Genomic DNA, 16,714 nt, shown 5'->3' with positions numbered 1-16,714 from the left:
GACGAGAAGCTGGATATGAGTCAACAGTTTGCTGTTGTTGCCAAGAAGGTCAATGGCATTTTGGGATGTATAGGTAGGGGCATTGCCAGCAGATTGAGGGACGTGATCATTCCCATCTATTCGGCATTGGTGAGGCCTTATCTGGAGTACTGTGTCCAGTTTTGGGCCCCACACTACAAGAAGGATGTGGAAAAATTGGAAAGTGTCCAGCGGAGGGCAACAAAAGTTATTATGGGGCTGGAACACATGATTTATGAGGAGAGGCTGAGGGAACTGGGATTATTTAGTCTGCAGAAGAGAAGACTGAGGGGGGATTTGATAGCTGCTTTAAACTACCTGAAAGGGGGCTCCAAAGAGGATGGATCTAAACTATTCTCTGGTAGCAGATGACAGAACAAGGAGTAATGGTCTCAAGTTGCAGTGGGGGAGGTTTAGGTTGGATATTAGGAAAAACTTTTTCACTAGGAGGGTGGTGAAGCACTGGAATGGGTTACCTAGGGAGGTGGTGGAATCTCCTTCCTTAGAGGTTTTTAAGGTCAGGCTTGATAAAGCCCTGGCTGGGATGATTTAATTGGGAATTGGTCTCGCTTTGAGCAGGGGGTTGGACTAGATGACCTCCTGAGGTCCCTTCCAACCCTGATATTCTATGATTCTGTGATTCTATGTACTTAAAACATCAAGACTGGCAATAAGCTCAATCAGAGTACACTTAAAGAAAAGGAGTACTTGTGGCACCATAGAGACTAACAAATTTATTTGAGCATAAGCTTTCGTGAGGTACAGCTCACTTCATCAGATGCATTCAGTGGAAAATACAGTGGGGAGATTTATATACATAGAGAACATGAAACAATGGGTATTACCATACACACTGTAACCAGAGTGATCACTTGGCACCCTGGCAGCAGGATTGTCTGGCTATGTAGACTCCCTTCTCAGGCCCTACGCTACCAGCACTCCCAGCTATCTTCGAGACACCACTGACTTCCTGAGGAAACTACAGTCCATCGGTGATCTTCCTGAAAACACCATCCTGGCCACTATGGATGTAGAAGCCCTCTACACCTACATTCCACACAAAGAGGGACTACAAGCCATCAGGAACAGCAAACCCGGTGGCTGAACTTTGTGACTTTGTCCTCACCCATAACTATTTCACATTTGCGGACAATGTATACCTTCAAATCAGCAGCACTGCTATGGATAACCGCATGGCCCTACAGTATGCCATCTTTTTTATGGCTGACTTAGAACAACCCTTCCTCAGCTCTTGTCCCCTAATGTCCCTGCTCTACTTGCGCTACATTGATGACATCTTCATCATCAGGACCCATGGAAAAAAGGCCTTGAGGAATTCCACCATGATTTCAACAATTTCCATCCCACCATCAACCTCAGCCTGGACCAGTCCATACAATAGATCCACTTCCTGGACACTACAGTGGTAATAAGCGATGGTCACATAAACACCACCACCATACCGGAAACCTACTGACCGCTATTCCTACCTACCTGTCTCCAGCTTTCATCCAGACCACACCACACGATCCATTGTCTACAGCCAAGGTCTAGGATACAACCGCATTTGCTCCAACCCCTCAGACAGAGACAAACACCTACAAGATCTCTATCAGGCATTCTTAGAACTACAATACCCACCTGCTGAAGTGAAGAAACAGATTGACAGAGCCAGAAGAGTACCCAGATGTCACCTACTACAGGAAAGGCCCAACAAAGAAAATAACAGAACGCCACTAGCCATCACCTTCAGCCCCCAACTAAAACCTCTCCAACGCATCATCAAGGATCTACAACCTATCCTGAAGGACGACCCATCACTCTCATAGATCTTGGGAGACAGGCTAGTCCTTGCTTACAGACAGCCCCCCAACCTGAAGCAAATACTCACCAGCAACCACACACCACACAACAGAACCACTAACCCAGGAACCTATCCTTGCAACAAAGCCCGTTGCCAACTGTGCCCACATATCTATTCAGGGGACACCATCATAGGGCCTAATCACATCAGTCACAAAACCAAAAATTTGTGGTTTAGTAAAGCATATCTTTCAGAATGGCATTCAGTCTTCGATAGTTTGCTCCAATAGTTAAGCATTTCATTGTTAAGATTTTGAGCCTTATTTCAAATTTTAATTTGTCTAACTTTTATTTCCAGCCATTGGTTCTTGTTATGCCTTTCTCCACTAGGTAAATGAGCCCCTTAGTACCGGGGTATTTTCTCCCTATGAAGGTATTTATATTCTGTAAGCAAATCACTTCTTAATTTTATTTATTTATGAGGTGTACTGAGTAGTTGAGGCCAGCTGAGACTCATGGCTACATACCAGGGAGCTCCAGGCCATCTGGTACTAGGGCAATCTTAGGGTTGCAATAGTATTTCAATATCTGTCTCACCAATAGCTTACAAAAATAAAATCACTTACCTACTTCTGTTCATTCCTCCATTGTTTATATATGCAAGGACTGTTTAGCCCTTTTTGCCACAGCATCACACTGGAATCTCCTGTTCAGTTGTTTGTCGACTGATACCCCTAACTCCTTTTCAGAATCACGGCTTTCCAGGATTTGTTGTATGTAGTGTTTTTGTAGCCGTGTCAGTCCCAGCATATTAGCAAAACAAAGTGGGTGAGGTAATATCTTTTATTGGACCAACTTCTGTTGGTGAGAGCTAACAGAGGTTTTCTGTCTCACCAACAGAAGTTGGTCCAAAAAAATATTACCTCACCCACCTTGTCTCTTTGTTTTCCAGGAAACAGTCATTCATTACGTAGGCACAGCTAGCATTCTTTGTTCCTTGATGTATACATTTACATTTGGCTGTATTAAAATGCATTTTTGTTTTGCTTACCAAATGATCCAGATCACTCTGAATAACTATCCTATCCTCTTCATATTTTCCTCTTTGCCAATCTTTTTGTCATGTGCAGTTTTGTCAGCAATGATTTTACATTTCCTTCCAGATCATTGATAAAAATATTGAATAGCAAACAGTCTACTACTGATCCACACAGAACCCCACTACAAACCTCCTATTAGTGTGCTATATTTTATCATTAGAATGTGATGGGGTATTGTCAGGGTTCCTTCCCCACTCTGAATTCTGGGGTACAGATGTGGGGACCCACATGAAAGACCCCCTAAGCTTATTCTTACCAGCTTAGGTTAAAACTTCCCCAAGGCACAGATTCCTTTCCTGCCTTGGGATCGCTGTCACCACCAAGTGATTTAACAAACAATCAGGGAAAAGACCACTTGGAGTCCTATTCCCCCCAAAATATTCCCCGAAGCCTACACCCCCTTTCCTGGGGAAAGCTTGAGCAAATATCCTCACCAATTGGTTACAATCCTTCCTGATGCGGGGAGGAGGGGACGCTGATCTGGTTGGGGGAAGCGGGGGAGATAAACTTCCTCTCTGGGAGGGAAAAGCCCCTCAGGCAGGCTTAAACTGGGTGTGGGTGAGAGGGAGACAGCTTTAAGCTGGGCAAGCCTTACTTTCACAGGCATGAGAGCTGGCCATGGAGAAGAGCCCATGGGGAGCTTGAGGCTAGAAGTATTGGTGTTGTGTTCCCCCCTCCTGTCTCCTCACACATGGGGGAAGGGATGCAGCGCCCTGGGACCTGGGTCAGAACCGTAGGGGTTGGGACCTCCCAGACCCCGCATGTGAAGGGTCCAGGCACAGGCAGGGTCCGTGCTGGGGGAGGCTGCTCATTTGCACCTGGGGCTGGGGCTGCAGTGAAGCCCCTCTCACCTCTGGCCGTGGCTGGGCGCACCCAACTGGCTAGACAGAGCATGGGGAGGGGGCAAGCTGCTGGCCCCATTCCAAGTTCACTCATCAGACACAAGGGCAAACTTTTCTTAAAGGAGCCATGTCTTTTGGTTTGTCCCTCTATCCAGCAGTAAGGGGGTCTGCAGCTGGTTTCTCCTGGCTGGAGGGGAGCATAGGTTCTGGAGGAGACACCAGAGTGGGCTGAGAATGGCTGGCTTGCTCCTTGAGAAACACCCGAGCCCGTACTCCCCCACCCCTACTCAGATAGGCCCAGAAGCTGCCATGCGCTAGCTGCTTGTCCCCCCTAGCCCAGCTCCCTCTGCCCTGAAAATTAAAAGGACTCACACATGCCTGCAATGGGAGCCCTCTGGGAGCTTCAGCCACGGCAGGGGAAACAGCTGATAGGCGGGGACTTCGCGCCAAATGGCTGATTGGCTGCAGCCAGCCAAAGAGCTGATGAGGGCTGCTGCCCATGCTAAACAGCTGATTGGCAGTTGCCAACAGCGGATCTCCCCGGTGTGTGCAGAGCACCCACTAATTTTTTTCTGTAGGTGCTCCAGCCCCGGAGCACCCCCAGAGCCGTCACCTATGATCCTGACCTGGCCTGACTCTTGTTCCTGAACTCAAGTTTGTCTTCTGCTTCTGATCTCCCGGTATCCTGAGCCAGCTGAATCTTGACTCCTGTTTTGTGACTGTGGACTCTGGCTCGAACCACTATGTCTGGCTGCCCCTGACTGGGCCGTGACAGCTTGTTCAGACCACAATAACCCTATAGGACTGAGCTCTGTGTGAGAACGATGGACGTAGCAACACCACTACAGCCACCAGAAGCATCAGACTTGCCCAAATGGTCCCTCTGCCTCCAGGTGGATAATCAAACACTGCAGGCCCAAGCTGCGCAGTTTATCAGGGAAAACCAGCAATTGCCGGAGCAAGTTGCTCCCATTGAGACACCTACTGAGGGAACTACAGAACCCTATTTAAGCCAGCAGCAGGAACAGGAACCTTTCAGAACCACAGGACTCCTCCCTGTTCTGGACTGTATACCTTGTGCATCCTTCTCCCACTCCCACAGCTTGATTTCCTGACACCTTGACCTTGTATGACTCCTAGTATCTGATTCGTGGTTCTGATCTCCTGTCTTCCTCTTGCCTCTTACCCACCGGAATCCTGACCTAGCCCGATTCTGGTTCCTGACTTTTGTTTCTGACCTCAAGTTTGTCTCCTGCTTCTGATCTGCTGGTATCCTGACCCAGCTGATTCTTGACTCCTGTTTCATGAGTGTGGACTTTGGCTCTGACCACTAGGTCTGGCTGCCCATGACCCACCTGTGAGACTAATAATAGTCTCATTCTTTAGTTTCCTGGTGATTGAATCCTGTATCATTTTTTTCCATTATTTTGCCTGGGGTTGACATCACATTATAACAAGCCTGTAATTACCTGGATCAAACCACCTGCTCTTTTTGAATATTTGCACATTACCAATCCTCTGGAATTTCCTTGGTATTCCAATACCAATTCATTAAATAAAAATTAATAGTAGCAGAACAGAGGTCTCCTCAACCAACTCTTTTAAGATTCTTGGATGCAAGCTGCCTGGATTTCCTGATTAAAAAATGTGTATCCTTAGTAGATGCTGTTTTATGTTTTCCTAAATTACTAGTTCATCATCTTCCTGTGATATGAATACATCATCCTGCTTCTTTCCAAATACAGAACATATATTTATTGAACACTTCTGCCTTTTCTACATCATTATTAACATTTTTACCATTTCCCTCTCGTGATATGATATTTTTTGGTTTCTGACATAATTCACATTATCCTTGACCCAGCTATCCATGGATTTTTCCCTGATATCTTTAGCATCCCTTATTAGTTTACTTATCTTATCAATATCTAATTTTATATTGATTACTGTCTACTTTCCCTTTTTTTCATTTGTTACATATGAAAGTGTTTGTAGCTGTGTTGGTCCAAGAATATAAGAGGCAAGGAAGTAGATTGTATCTTTTATTGGACCAACTTCTGTTGGTCAAAGAGAAAAGCTTTTGAACAATATACAGCTTTTCTTCAGATCTGCTGTTGCTTAAAAGCTTTTCTCTTTCATCAAGAGAAGTTGGTCCAATAAAAAAGGTAATAACTTCACCCACCTAATCTCTCATATATGAGGGTGGACTGATATAAGTCAAAATGATTTAAAACACTGATTTTAACCATGATTTAATTCAGCAAGCACAAAATGTTGATTTCACTCCTTAGTTTTGCATTTGTACTTTTCAGTTATTTTCCTAAAGACCGGTTGATTCTAATTCGTTGATAACCATTAAAACATCTTGATTTGCAATTAAATATAAGCCTTTACATAAATTAGGTACTTATTTTTGTAGGAGGATACACTATGGCTTGGTCTACACTATAAAGTTAGGTAGACATGAGTCACTTTGCATTAACCCATTTGTGCATGTGTCTACAATGAAATTTGTCTTTGCCTGACATAAGTGCCCCATTATGGTGATAAAACCACCTCCCCTGAAAAGTGTTGAGCCATGGTTGACCTACTGAGGTTAATGCTGTTCAAGTGTAGGCACTCCGTGACTTGACAGTGACCTAAAGTTAGCAGTTAGTGACGTAAAGTTAGCAGTTCTCCTGCAATGCTCCATTTCCTGCAACGCTGGCCATTCTGGTCATAATTGTGAACTCCATTGCTCAGGGGTCACAGAAACCAGAAGCCACTGCCATGGATTTTTGGAATGCCTTTTCCTGATTGCTCACTTTACTGAGTATACCTAGTGGCTCTCCCTCGTGTTCAACTGCCAACTAGCCATGATACTAGGAGTAGGATACTAGATCTGCTGCCTTCACAGTGAGCTGTATGCCATACCTGGTGGAGACCCCACCAGGACCCCACTACCATGGATACCTCAGAAGACGCAAGACCACCCACACCATGAACAGTGAGGAAGAGCAGAGGGAAGACAGAAATGTTTGAGACACCTCCACAGTTTAGCCAGTCCCACCAGCTGAGCACGGGTACACCCAGTGAAGAGGCAGTGACCTCAGGTAAGTGTGTGCATGTATTTTTCCTTACAGTGCTTAAATATAAAGATGGCACCTGGCCCATCCGCAAGACACACACATTGCTGTTTCATTCTTTTACTAGTACGAGAAAAGGTAGCAGTACAAAAAATAGAAGTAGAGTTGGTATGTGCTTTTCATTCCCTTTTTGGGTTAGGTGGGTGTGGGGAGAAGAGGGTACCATGCGGAGCAGTTTGTTTATATACACAGAGATGCCCATTGTATCTTCCTGAGAGATCTCTGAAATTTTCATGGAGATACTCTGCAATCCAGTCCCAAAGGCTTCTAGGGATGGCTACCTTATTTCTTCCTCTGAGATAGGACACTTTCCCACATCAGTCTGCAATGAGTTCAGCTGGCACCATTACAGTACACAGGCTAGTGGCATGCAGGCCCAGGGGGTGAGGCCCAGGCCTCAGGAGTGAGATATCAGCTAAAATCACCACCAGCTTTGGAAAATAGTGCCAATATTCAATGCCATTGCCCTATATTCATACCCATGGAAGGTGGACCAACATTTTATTGTTTCATGCAATTAAAATTCTTTCTCTTTCCCCACTCCCAATCCCTATGGTTGGAGCTGGAGAGCAGTGCTCTGCAGAGGGTTCCCAAGGCTGAAGTGTCAATAGTTATGTCTTATTACACTTTTTTATGGGGGTAAGGGAAGGGAATTTTGAAACGTGTCTCTCCCTTTCTGTTGTGACTATAAATCCAATGACACATCTCTGTTTTTATCAGCAGCTTCTGGCGTGGCAGCCTGGAGGTGTACCCTCTCCAGATCCCCAGAACACCTGACCTTGATGAGAAGGAAAGAGAAGAGGACTAGGAGGATGTGTTCTGTGAGATCCTGCAAGCCAGTGCTGCATAGGACTGTAAACAAAGGGCCTGGAGGGTCAACATGGCAGATGGCCTGTAGAAGGGAAGAGGAGACAGGAGAAAGGCCTGGGAACCCCATAAGGACATGCAGTGATATGCATTTGAACATAATGAGTCTTCTGAGGCAGCAGCATATCCAAATGCTGCAGACCCTGGTTGACCTACAGGTCCCAAAATCCTAAAGTCTCCACCCTTTTCAGTTCTTTGAGAACTCCATGGTAGCATCTCCTTACATTCCCAACATACCACTTGGTATCACATGCTGCATCCTTACTCCTACCACTCCATGCCAGGGAACAGCAAAGAAAACCACAACTTCACACACCCTGACCTGTGAGAACTATGGTTAATGTATGAGTAGTCACAATGGACTATACTTGTGCACTGAAGCAGACAGAAATGTTTGTTGCCTTTCCAATTTCAAAATCCGAGTCTGTTAATTTATGTTAAAGGTTTGTAATGCATTGCCTCTTGTTTTTTGCGCATTGTTAAACTGCACTCTTTTTGCCACTCAAGAAATTTCTGTTTATGGAAAATTGAATTATCTTTATTAGTTTACAACCCATATTGCAGAATGCATACGAATACTCAAAGCACCCAGCACTTGTAAAGCACCACAGAACTCCTAGTTCAAGAAAACACACAGTCCAATATTTATAATGGTACAGCAAACGTAACATAATCCATAGTTTCAATAAAACATCTAGTCAAATTTATAAATGTACCTCAATCATAATTCCTAACAGAACGCAAAACTCCTGGCCCAGAAACCACTGCAACACAGAACAATGGCTGACTGTTAAAGTGCTCTTTCAAAACTTTCTTCAGTTGCACAGTTCCTTGTTAAGCACTTGTAACAGCCTCACTGTTTGACTCACTGTTCAAAGTCAGCAGACAGCTGCTCCACCTCTGCTCTCCACCCTGGCAGCAGCTTTTCTCCCTTTTGCCTCACAGATATTATGTAGGACACAACAGGCAGCTACCCATTGGGATATTTTTGTCACTGAGATCCATTGTATTGAGTAAACACCTTCAGTCTATTAAAATCACATTTGACTATCATTCTGAACCTGCTGAGGTAGTAGCTGAATCATTTCTTGGTGCTGGTTGAGGTAGCCACACACAGCTTCATGAGCCAGGGAAACAAGGGATAGACTGGGTCCTCCTGAATCACTATTGTCATTGCCATATTGTCAGTGGTAGTCTGCCGGTTGGGAAAGAATGTCCCGGCTTGCAGCTTTCTGACCAGTCCTGTGTTTTTAAAGATGCAAGCACATCTTCCCTGACCAGTCCACAGTAATACTGGTGAAGTATCTCTGGTGATCCACCAAAGCTTGCATATCCATAGAAAAATAGAGCTTTCTTTTGATGTACTCTGTGCCAACGTAGGATATGTGTACCATCTATCACCCTACCAGAATTTGGGAACCCCATTTGCTGCTAATTTATCCACTGTGTCCTGCACATTGTTAAGAGTCACAGTTCTGTGTAATAGGAGATAATTAATAGCCCACATGACAACAACCACCACTGTAGATTTTCCAACTCCAAAATGTTTTCCAACTGACCAGTAGTAATCCAGTGTTGCACACTTCCAGAGTGTAAGCACCACTCGCTTCTCCACTGTCAATGGAACTTTCATTTTGGTATCCCTGTTCTACAGGGCTATGGTGGGCTCAGCACATAGATCCAAAGATGTGATCTTTCACATCTGCAGTTTGTCATCCCACACTTGAATTATGATGCAAACCCACCAGTCAGTGTTAATTTCTCAGGCCCAGAAGTGGCACTCCACTGTCAGCAGCGGCTCCATGAACTCCATCAACAATCTTGAATTGTTTGCTGTGTCCCTGAGCAAACTGTTTTTGCAGTACTTCTTGTGGGTCTGTAAATACAGGAGAATTGTGTGTCCTGTATTTCCAGTGTTTGAGAGAATAGTGCAGACCTCTGTGGGACTCAATGTGTCTGTCAAAGATAATGGACACCAAAAAGTGCTGAGTGTGTTGGTGGGAAAATTTTTTAAAAGCACAAAAATTCTGGGATATGGATAGCATGGAATAAGTTGCATGCTGGAAACTTAACTCCTAGCTCCCAGAGATCTTTGGGCAAGTCATTTCTGTCCCAGAACATATTGCAAACATTTCCTAAAAGGCACCATGTCAGATGGTGGCACATGGTACACTGATACCTAGCTGTGATGAACTGCATTGTGCATTGACACAAGAACTCCTGGTGAGTACACACAATGCCAACGCAAGGAGCGAATTATGCACGAGTGATATACAAATTTTGACAGCTGAATGCCAATATAACTTGCATCAACAAAATTTATAGTGCAGATGTAGTGTAGTGTGGCCGATAGATATACACATAATATATATATATATTATTTAAGCAATTATCATAGAATCATAGAATACCAGGGTTGGAAGGGACCTCAGGAGGTCATCTAGTCCAAACCCCTGCCCAAAGCAGGACCAATCCCCAACTAAACCATCCCAGCCAGGGCTTTGTCAACCCTGACCTTAAGAACTTCTAAGGAAGGAGATTCCACCACCTCCCTAGGTAACACATTCCATTGTTTCACCACCCTCCTAGTGAAAAAGTTTTTCCTAATATCCAACCTAAACCTCCCGCACTGCAACTTGAGACCATTACTCCTTGTTCTGTCATCTGCTACCACTTAGAACAGTCTAGATCCATCCTCTTTGGAACCCCCTTTCAGGTAGTTGAAAGCAGCTATCAAATCCCCCCTCATTCTTCTCTTCCACAGACTAAACAATCCCAGTTCCCTCAGCCTGTCCTCATAAGTCATGTGTTTCAGTACCCTAATCATTTTTATTGCCCTCCGCTGGACGCTTTCCAATTTTTCCACATCCTTCTTGTAGTGTGGGGCCCAAAACTAGAGACAGTACTCCAGATGAGGCCTCACCAATGTCGAATAGAGGGGAACGATCACATTCCCTTGATCTGCTGGCAATGCCCCTACCTATACATCCCAAAATGCCATTGACCTTCTTGGCAACAAGGGCACACTGTTGACTCATATCCAGCTTCTCGTCCACTGTAACCCGTAGGTCCTTTTCTGCACAGCTGCTGCCTAGCCATTCGGTCCCTAGTCTGTAGCAGTGCATGGGATTCTTCCGTCCTAAGTGCAGGACTCTGCACTTCTCCTTGCTGAACCTCATCAGATTTCTTTTGGCCCAATCCTCTAATTTGTCTAGGTCCCTCTATATCCTATCCCTACCCTCCAGCGTATCTACCTCTCCTCCCAGTTTCGTGTCATCTGCAAACTTGCTGAGGGTGCAATCCACACCATCCTCCAGATCATTTATGAAGATATTGAACAAAACCGGCTCCAGGACCGACCCTTGGGGCGCTCCACTTGATCCTGGCTGCCAACTAGACATGGAGCCATTGATCATTACCTGTTGAGCCCGACAATCTAGCCAACTTTCTATCCACCTTATAGTCCATTCATCCAGCCCATACTTCTTTAACTTGCTGGCAAGAATTCTGTGAGAGACGGTCTCAAAAGCTTTGCTAGAGTCAAGGAACAATACGTTCACCGCTTTCTTCTCATCCACAGAGCCAGTTATCTCTTCATAGAAGGCAATTAGATTAGTCAGGCATGACTTGCCCTTGGTGAATCCATGCTGACTGTTCCTGATCACTTTCCTCTCCTCTAAGTGCTTCAGAATTGATTCCTTGAGGACATGCTCCATGATTTTTCCGGGGACTGAGGTAAGGCTGACTGTCCTGTAGTTCCCAGGATCCGCCTTCCTCCCTTTTTTAAAGATGGGCACTACATTAGCCTTTTTCCAGTCGTCCGGGAGTTCCCCCGATCGCCATGAGTTTTCAAAGATAATGGCCAATGGCTCTGCAATCACATCCGCCAACTCCTTTAGCACTCTCGGATGCAGCGCATCCGGCCCCACGGACTTGTGCTCGTCCAGCTTTTCTAAATAGTCCTGAACCACTTCTTTCTCCACAGAGGGCTGTTCACCTCCTCCCCATGCTGTGCTGCCAAGTGCAGTAGTCAGGGAGCTGACCTTGTTTGTGAAGACAGAGGCAAAAAAAGCACTGAGTACATTAGCTTTTTCCACATCCTCCGTCACTAGGTTGCCTCCCTCATTCAATAAGGGGCCCACGCTTTCCTTGTCTTTTTCCTTGTTGCTAACATACCTGAAGAAACCCTTCTAGTTACTCTTAACTTCTCTTGCTAGCTGCAACTCCAGGTGTGATTTGGCTTTCCTGCATGCCCGAGCATACTCTTCCCTGGTCATTCGTCCAATCTTCCACTTCTTGTATGCTTCTTTTTTGTGTTTAAGATCTGCAAGGATATCACTGTTAAGCCAAGCTGGTCGCCTGGCATATTTACTATTCTTTCTACACATTGGGATGGTTTGTCCCTGTAAGCTGAGTAAGGATTCTTTAAAATATAGCCAGCTGTCCTGGACTCCTTTCCTCCTCATGTTATTCTCCCAAGGGATCCTGCCTATCAGTTCCCTGAGGGAGTCAAAGTCCGCTTTTCTGAAGTCCAGGTCTGTATTCTGCTGCTCTTCTTTCTTCCCTGTGTCAGAATCCTGAACTCGACCATCTCATGGTCACTGCCTCCCAGGTTCCCATCCACTTTAGCTTCCCCTACTTATTCTTCCCAGTTTGTGAGCAGCAGGTCAAGAAGAGCTCTGCCCCTAGTTGGTTCCTCCAGCACTTGCACCAGGAAATTGTCCCCTACATTTTCCAAAAACTTCCTGGATTGTCTGTGCACTGCTGTATTGCTCTCCCAGCAGATATCAGGGTGATTGAAGTCTCCCATGAGAACCAGGGCCTGTGATCTAGTAACTTCTGCGAGTTGCCGGAAGAAAGCCTCGTCCACCTCATCCTCCTGGTCCGGTGGTCTATAGCAGACTCCCACCATGACATCACCCTTGTTGCTCACACTGCTCAACTTAATCCAGAGACTCTCAGGTTTTTCTGCAGTTTCATACCGGAGCTCTGAGCAGTCATACTGCTCCCTTACATACAATGCAACTGCCCCACCTATTCTGCCCTGCCTGTCCTTCCTGAACAGTTTATATCCATCCATAACAGTACTCCAGTCATGTGAGTTATCCCACCAAGTCTCTGTTATTCCAATCACATCATAATTCCGTGACTGTGCTAGGACTTCCCGTTCTCCCTGCTTGTTTCCCAGGCTTCTTGCATTTGTGTATAGGCACTTGAGATAAGTCTTTGATCGTCCCCCCTTTCTCAGTATGAGGCAAGAGCCCTCCCCTCTCGCACGCTCCTGCTCGTGTTTCCTCCCGGTATCGCACTTCCCCACTTACCTCAGGGCTTTGGTTTCCTTCCCCCGGTGAACCTAGTTTAAAGCCCTCCTCACTAGGTTAACCAGCGTGCTTGCGAAGATGCTCTTCCCTCTCTCCGTTAGATGGAGCCCGTCTCTGCCTAGCACTTCTCCTTCTTGGAACACCATCCCATGGTCAAAGAATCCAAAGCCTTCTCTCCGACACTACCTGCGTAGCCATTCGTTGACTTCCACGATTCGACAGTCTCTACCCAGGCCTTTTCCTTCCACGGGGAGGATGGATGAGAAGACCACTTGCGCCTCAAACTCCTTTATCCTTCTTCCCAGAGCCATGTAGTCTGCAGTGATCCGCTCAAGGTCATTCTTGGCAATATCATTGCTACCCATGTGGAGAAGCAGGAAGGGGTAGAGATCCGAGGGCTTGATGAGTCTCGGCAATCTCTCCATCACATCGTGAATCCTAGCTCCTGGCAAGCAGCAGACTTCTTGGTTTTCCCAGTCAAGACGGCAGATAGATGACTCAGTCCCCCTCAGGAGAGAGTCCCCGACCACCACCACCTGCCTCCTCCTCTTGGGAGCGGTGGTTGTGGAACCCCCAACCCTAGGACAGCACATCTCATGCTTTCCAATCGGCGGAGTCTCCTTCTGTTCCCTTCCCTCAGATGTATCATCTGGTCCACTCTCCGCATTAGTACCTGTGGAGAGAACATGAAAACGGTTGCTTACCTGTATCTGCATTGCTGGTACATGGACGCTCCCCTTTCTTCTTCTGGAGGTCACATGCTGCCAAATTTCTTCACCGTCCTCCTGTCCCCGCAGTGCAGCCTGCTCTGAATCTTCAGAACGTTGTGTCCGTAGAAGCGTATCCTGACGTCTGTCCAGGAAATCTTCGGTTTCTGTTATGCAATGCAGGGTCGATACCTTATATAGCTTAACATATATTTATTCAAATTTTTATGCTTTAAATCTTTTTATTATGTTAGAAAATGGTGAATGACACATTTCTTGTTTACTAGATGCTGATTAAATTTTTACTCATAATTTCTGTCACTCTGCTTTTGGATGGAAATTGGAATTCAATTTAAAATGAACAAAAACGTGATTTCCATATTTTTTTATTAGTTAACTAAACTATCTTAAGTGTATTGAATACAAAAGAAGAAAAAGTAAGTTTATCAGAACTTGCTTTGCATTGAAAACTAACTGGTTTATTAAAGCTAACTGCTATTAAAACTAACTGGTTTATTAAGATACTAAAGTATTATCTTTAGTTAGTGAACTGAACTAATTGTTTCTGGTCATCATGCCCTTCCATATTTTTGAACTAGTTGATCTCATCCTCTTGCACCTAGTTTATATTCAGAGATTAGAAGAAGGAAACAAATTTTCCTGCTTTTTCAACCTCCAGTTATTTTCTCAACTTTCAACTGATCTAGTTGAAAAACTGAAAAGAAAGATAGTACCGGTATTATCTCTGCACCTGTGGAAGAGGATACTGCTGTCAAAGCCGAATTAACACTTTACCAAACTCTGTTTCCAGGTGCTTAGCCAGTGACTTCCACCAGTTCTGTGGTCTGACTTTCTTTAAAACTTCAGCAGCACAAATATACCATGTCAATGTTATTTTTAAATTTAATTTACATTATTTTAAGTTATGGTATTAATATAGGTTGGCATATTTTCAAATTTCAAATAGGTTTATTTTTCAAATAAAGAAATCTTATTTAAATTAAACAATCAATTTTGAAAAAATGGTTAATTTTTATCCACCTTGTGTGGATGTGGATGTGTGAGATTGCTGTCTTTGCTTCCTCTCTTAAGCAGGATAGGCTTTTAACCAGAATTATCCTCTTTCACAATAGTGGCATTGTGGATTTTTGGCCATCTAATAGTCTTCTTCAGCAACTCCGAATTTTCATTCAAATTTTCTGATTTCAGATACAGTCCGAGAAACAACAGCAGCACAACAAGCTCTACTGGTCGCTAAAAACATTGATTTGTTTCCAACAAATCAAGAGCGCTTTTCTGAAGGGAATGTAGATGTGTGGTGGATTGTTCATGATGGTGGCATGCTGATGTTGCTTCCTTTCCTGCTTCGACAACACAAGGTACAGTATATGACTCAAAAAGGGAAATCTTGTCTTAGAAAATGAGTAGGAATGACTTTTCTTTCACTAAGCATTACATAAAATTACTAAATAAATTCTTATATACTTTTTTACTTAGCTGTTTAAAGGACTGTGAACAGAAGGGGAAAAATTATTTCTACGTTTGTCATATAAAATGCCTTTTCCCTTACATAGGTGTGGAGAAAATGCAAAATGCGTATCTTCACTGTTGCCCAAATGGATGACAACAGCATTCAAATGAAAAAGGACCTTCAGATATTTTTGTATCATCTTCGACTTAATGCTGAGGTGGAGGTTGTTGAAATGGTAAGCTCCTATATATTTTATCTGTTACCTGAAAACCTTGAACTAAACTTGGAAGTTCTTCTTCAGACTCCTAGAATTTCTTTTGCCTAATGACATTTGGAGGGTAAACTAAGTAAGGGATTGTAGTATTTGGCCTAAAATGGCAGGAAAAGCAAAATTTAATGTTCCTACAGCAATGTTAACTCAACCACATAATGCATCCTATATATTTTATGGTGTATTTTTTACAATATAAGCAGTAATAGGTCACACATAGGTCAAATACTGCACATATGCAATATGGTTGAGTTAAGGTTCCATATTGTACCTTAACACGTGTGTTTTCTGACTGTGATTTTAACTGGGCAACCTTAATATTGCATTACCATAAATTTTTGTATTTCATTTCCTAGTTACTTTAAAAGAGTGGAGAGAAAAAATTCCCTGTTGTTGTTTTATAAATATAAATTACACACAGAAAACTATATTAAAAATACTCAAAACTAAGGAAAGAGAGAATTCATGTTGCCTGCAATCTCAGTTTGACCCCCTTGTACGTATGCTTTATGATACAGGTTTTAATTACATGATCACAAACTATTTTTTCCATAAGACCCCGCCTCATTCAGTGCACAAGATGGAAAATATTCATTGAATGAGCAGCTATTCAAAATTTTGTTTTATCCATAGAGTTTAATGTGTGACCCCCGTTTTGTTCACTGTACACTATTCAAACCCTACTATGAATACAGAATTATGAATTTCCTCATAGTCTTTTCTTTGGCACTGATTAGAATAAGTATTGAAGTGCTTCAGCAACATTAATTAATTTTCATAATACCCCATGAGACTGGGGCTATTATTCCTATTTATAAACTCAGGCACAAAGAAATTAAGGCAAACATTGTCAAAAGTGTCCACTAATTTTGGGTCCCCAATCTGAGATGATTATGGCCTCATTTTTAAGTGATTTTAGTATTGTACAGCACTTTATATGTTCAAAGCACAGCTCCAATTGACTTCAGCTGTAGGTGTGAATGTTCAGAGCTTCTGCAAATCAGGCCCCAGATACCTCATGTTGGGCTAAAAAAAAAGAGGAACACACAATTAGTGACACCTGGGAAAAGTTTGGTCAACATAACTTGCCTAGTATAGGAATTCACTGGCAGAGATGAAGATTTGAAACCAGTTCTCCAGGGCAGCATTCAGTTGCCTTAGCCATATGACCATTATTTCTCTTCCTGTA

The 16,714-nt window shown here is 43.9% G+C and overlaps 1 protein-coding gene across 1 annotated transcript in view; it reads left to right on the top strand.

Annotated features, from left to right (window-relative positions):
- The window catches only part of SLC12A7 (solute carrier family 12 member 7), a 332,898-nt gene that overhangs the window by 285,812 nt on the left and 30,372 nt on the right, over nt 1-16,714 (top strand). Inside the window, exons 19-20 of the mRNA XM_084618772.1 lie at nt 14,993-15,162; nt 15,358-15,489. Coding sequence (XP_084474898.1) covers nt 14,993-15,162; nt 15,358-15,489 — 302 coding nt within the window. The remainder of the gene's footprint in view (nt 1-14,992; nt 15,163-15,357; nt 15,490-16,714) is intronic.

The sequence above is a fragment of the Lepidochelys olivacea genome (genome assembly GCF_965140295.1).
Source record: "Lepidochelys olivacea isolate rLepOli2 genome assembly, chromosome: 2".
NCBI classification, from domain to species: Eukaryota; Metazoa; Chordata; order Testudines; family Cheloniidae; genus Lepidochelys; species Lepidochelys olivacea.
This window is presented reverse-complemented; position numbering and strand designations above follow the sequence as displayed.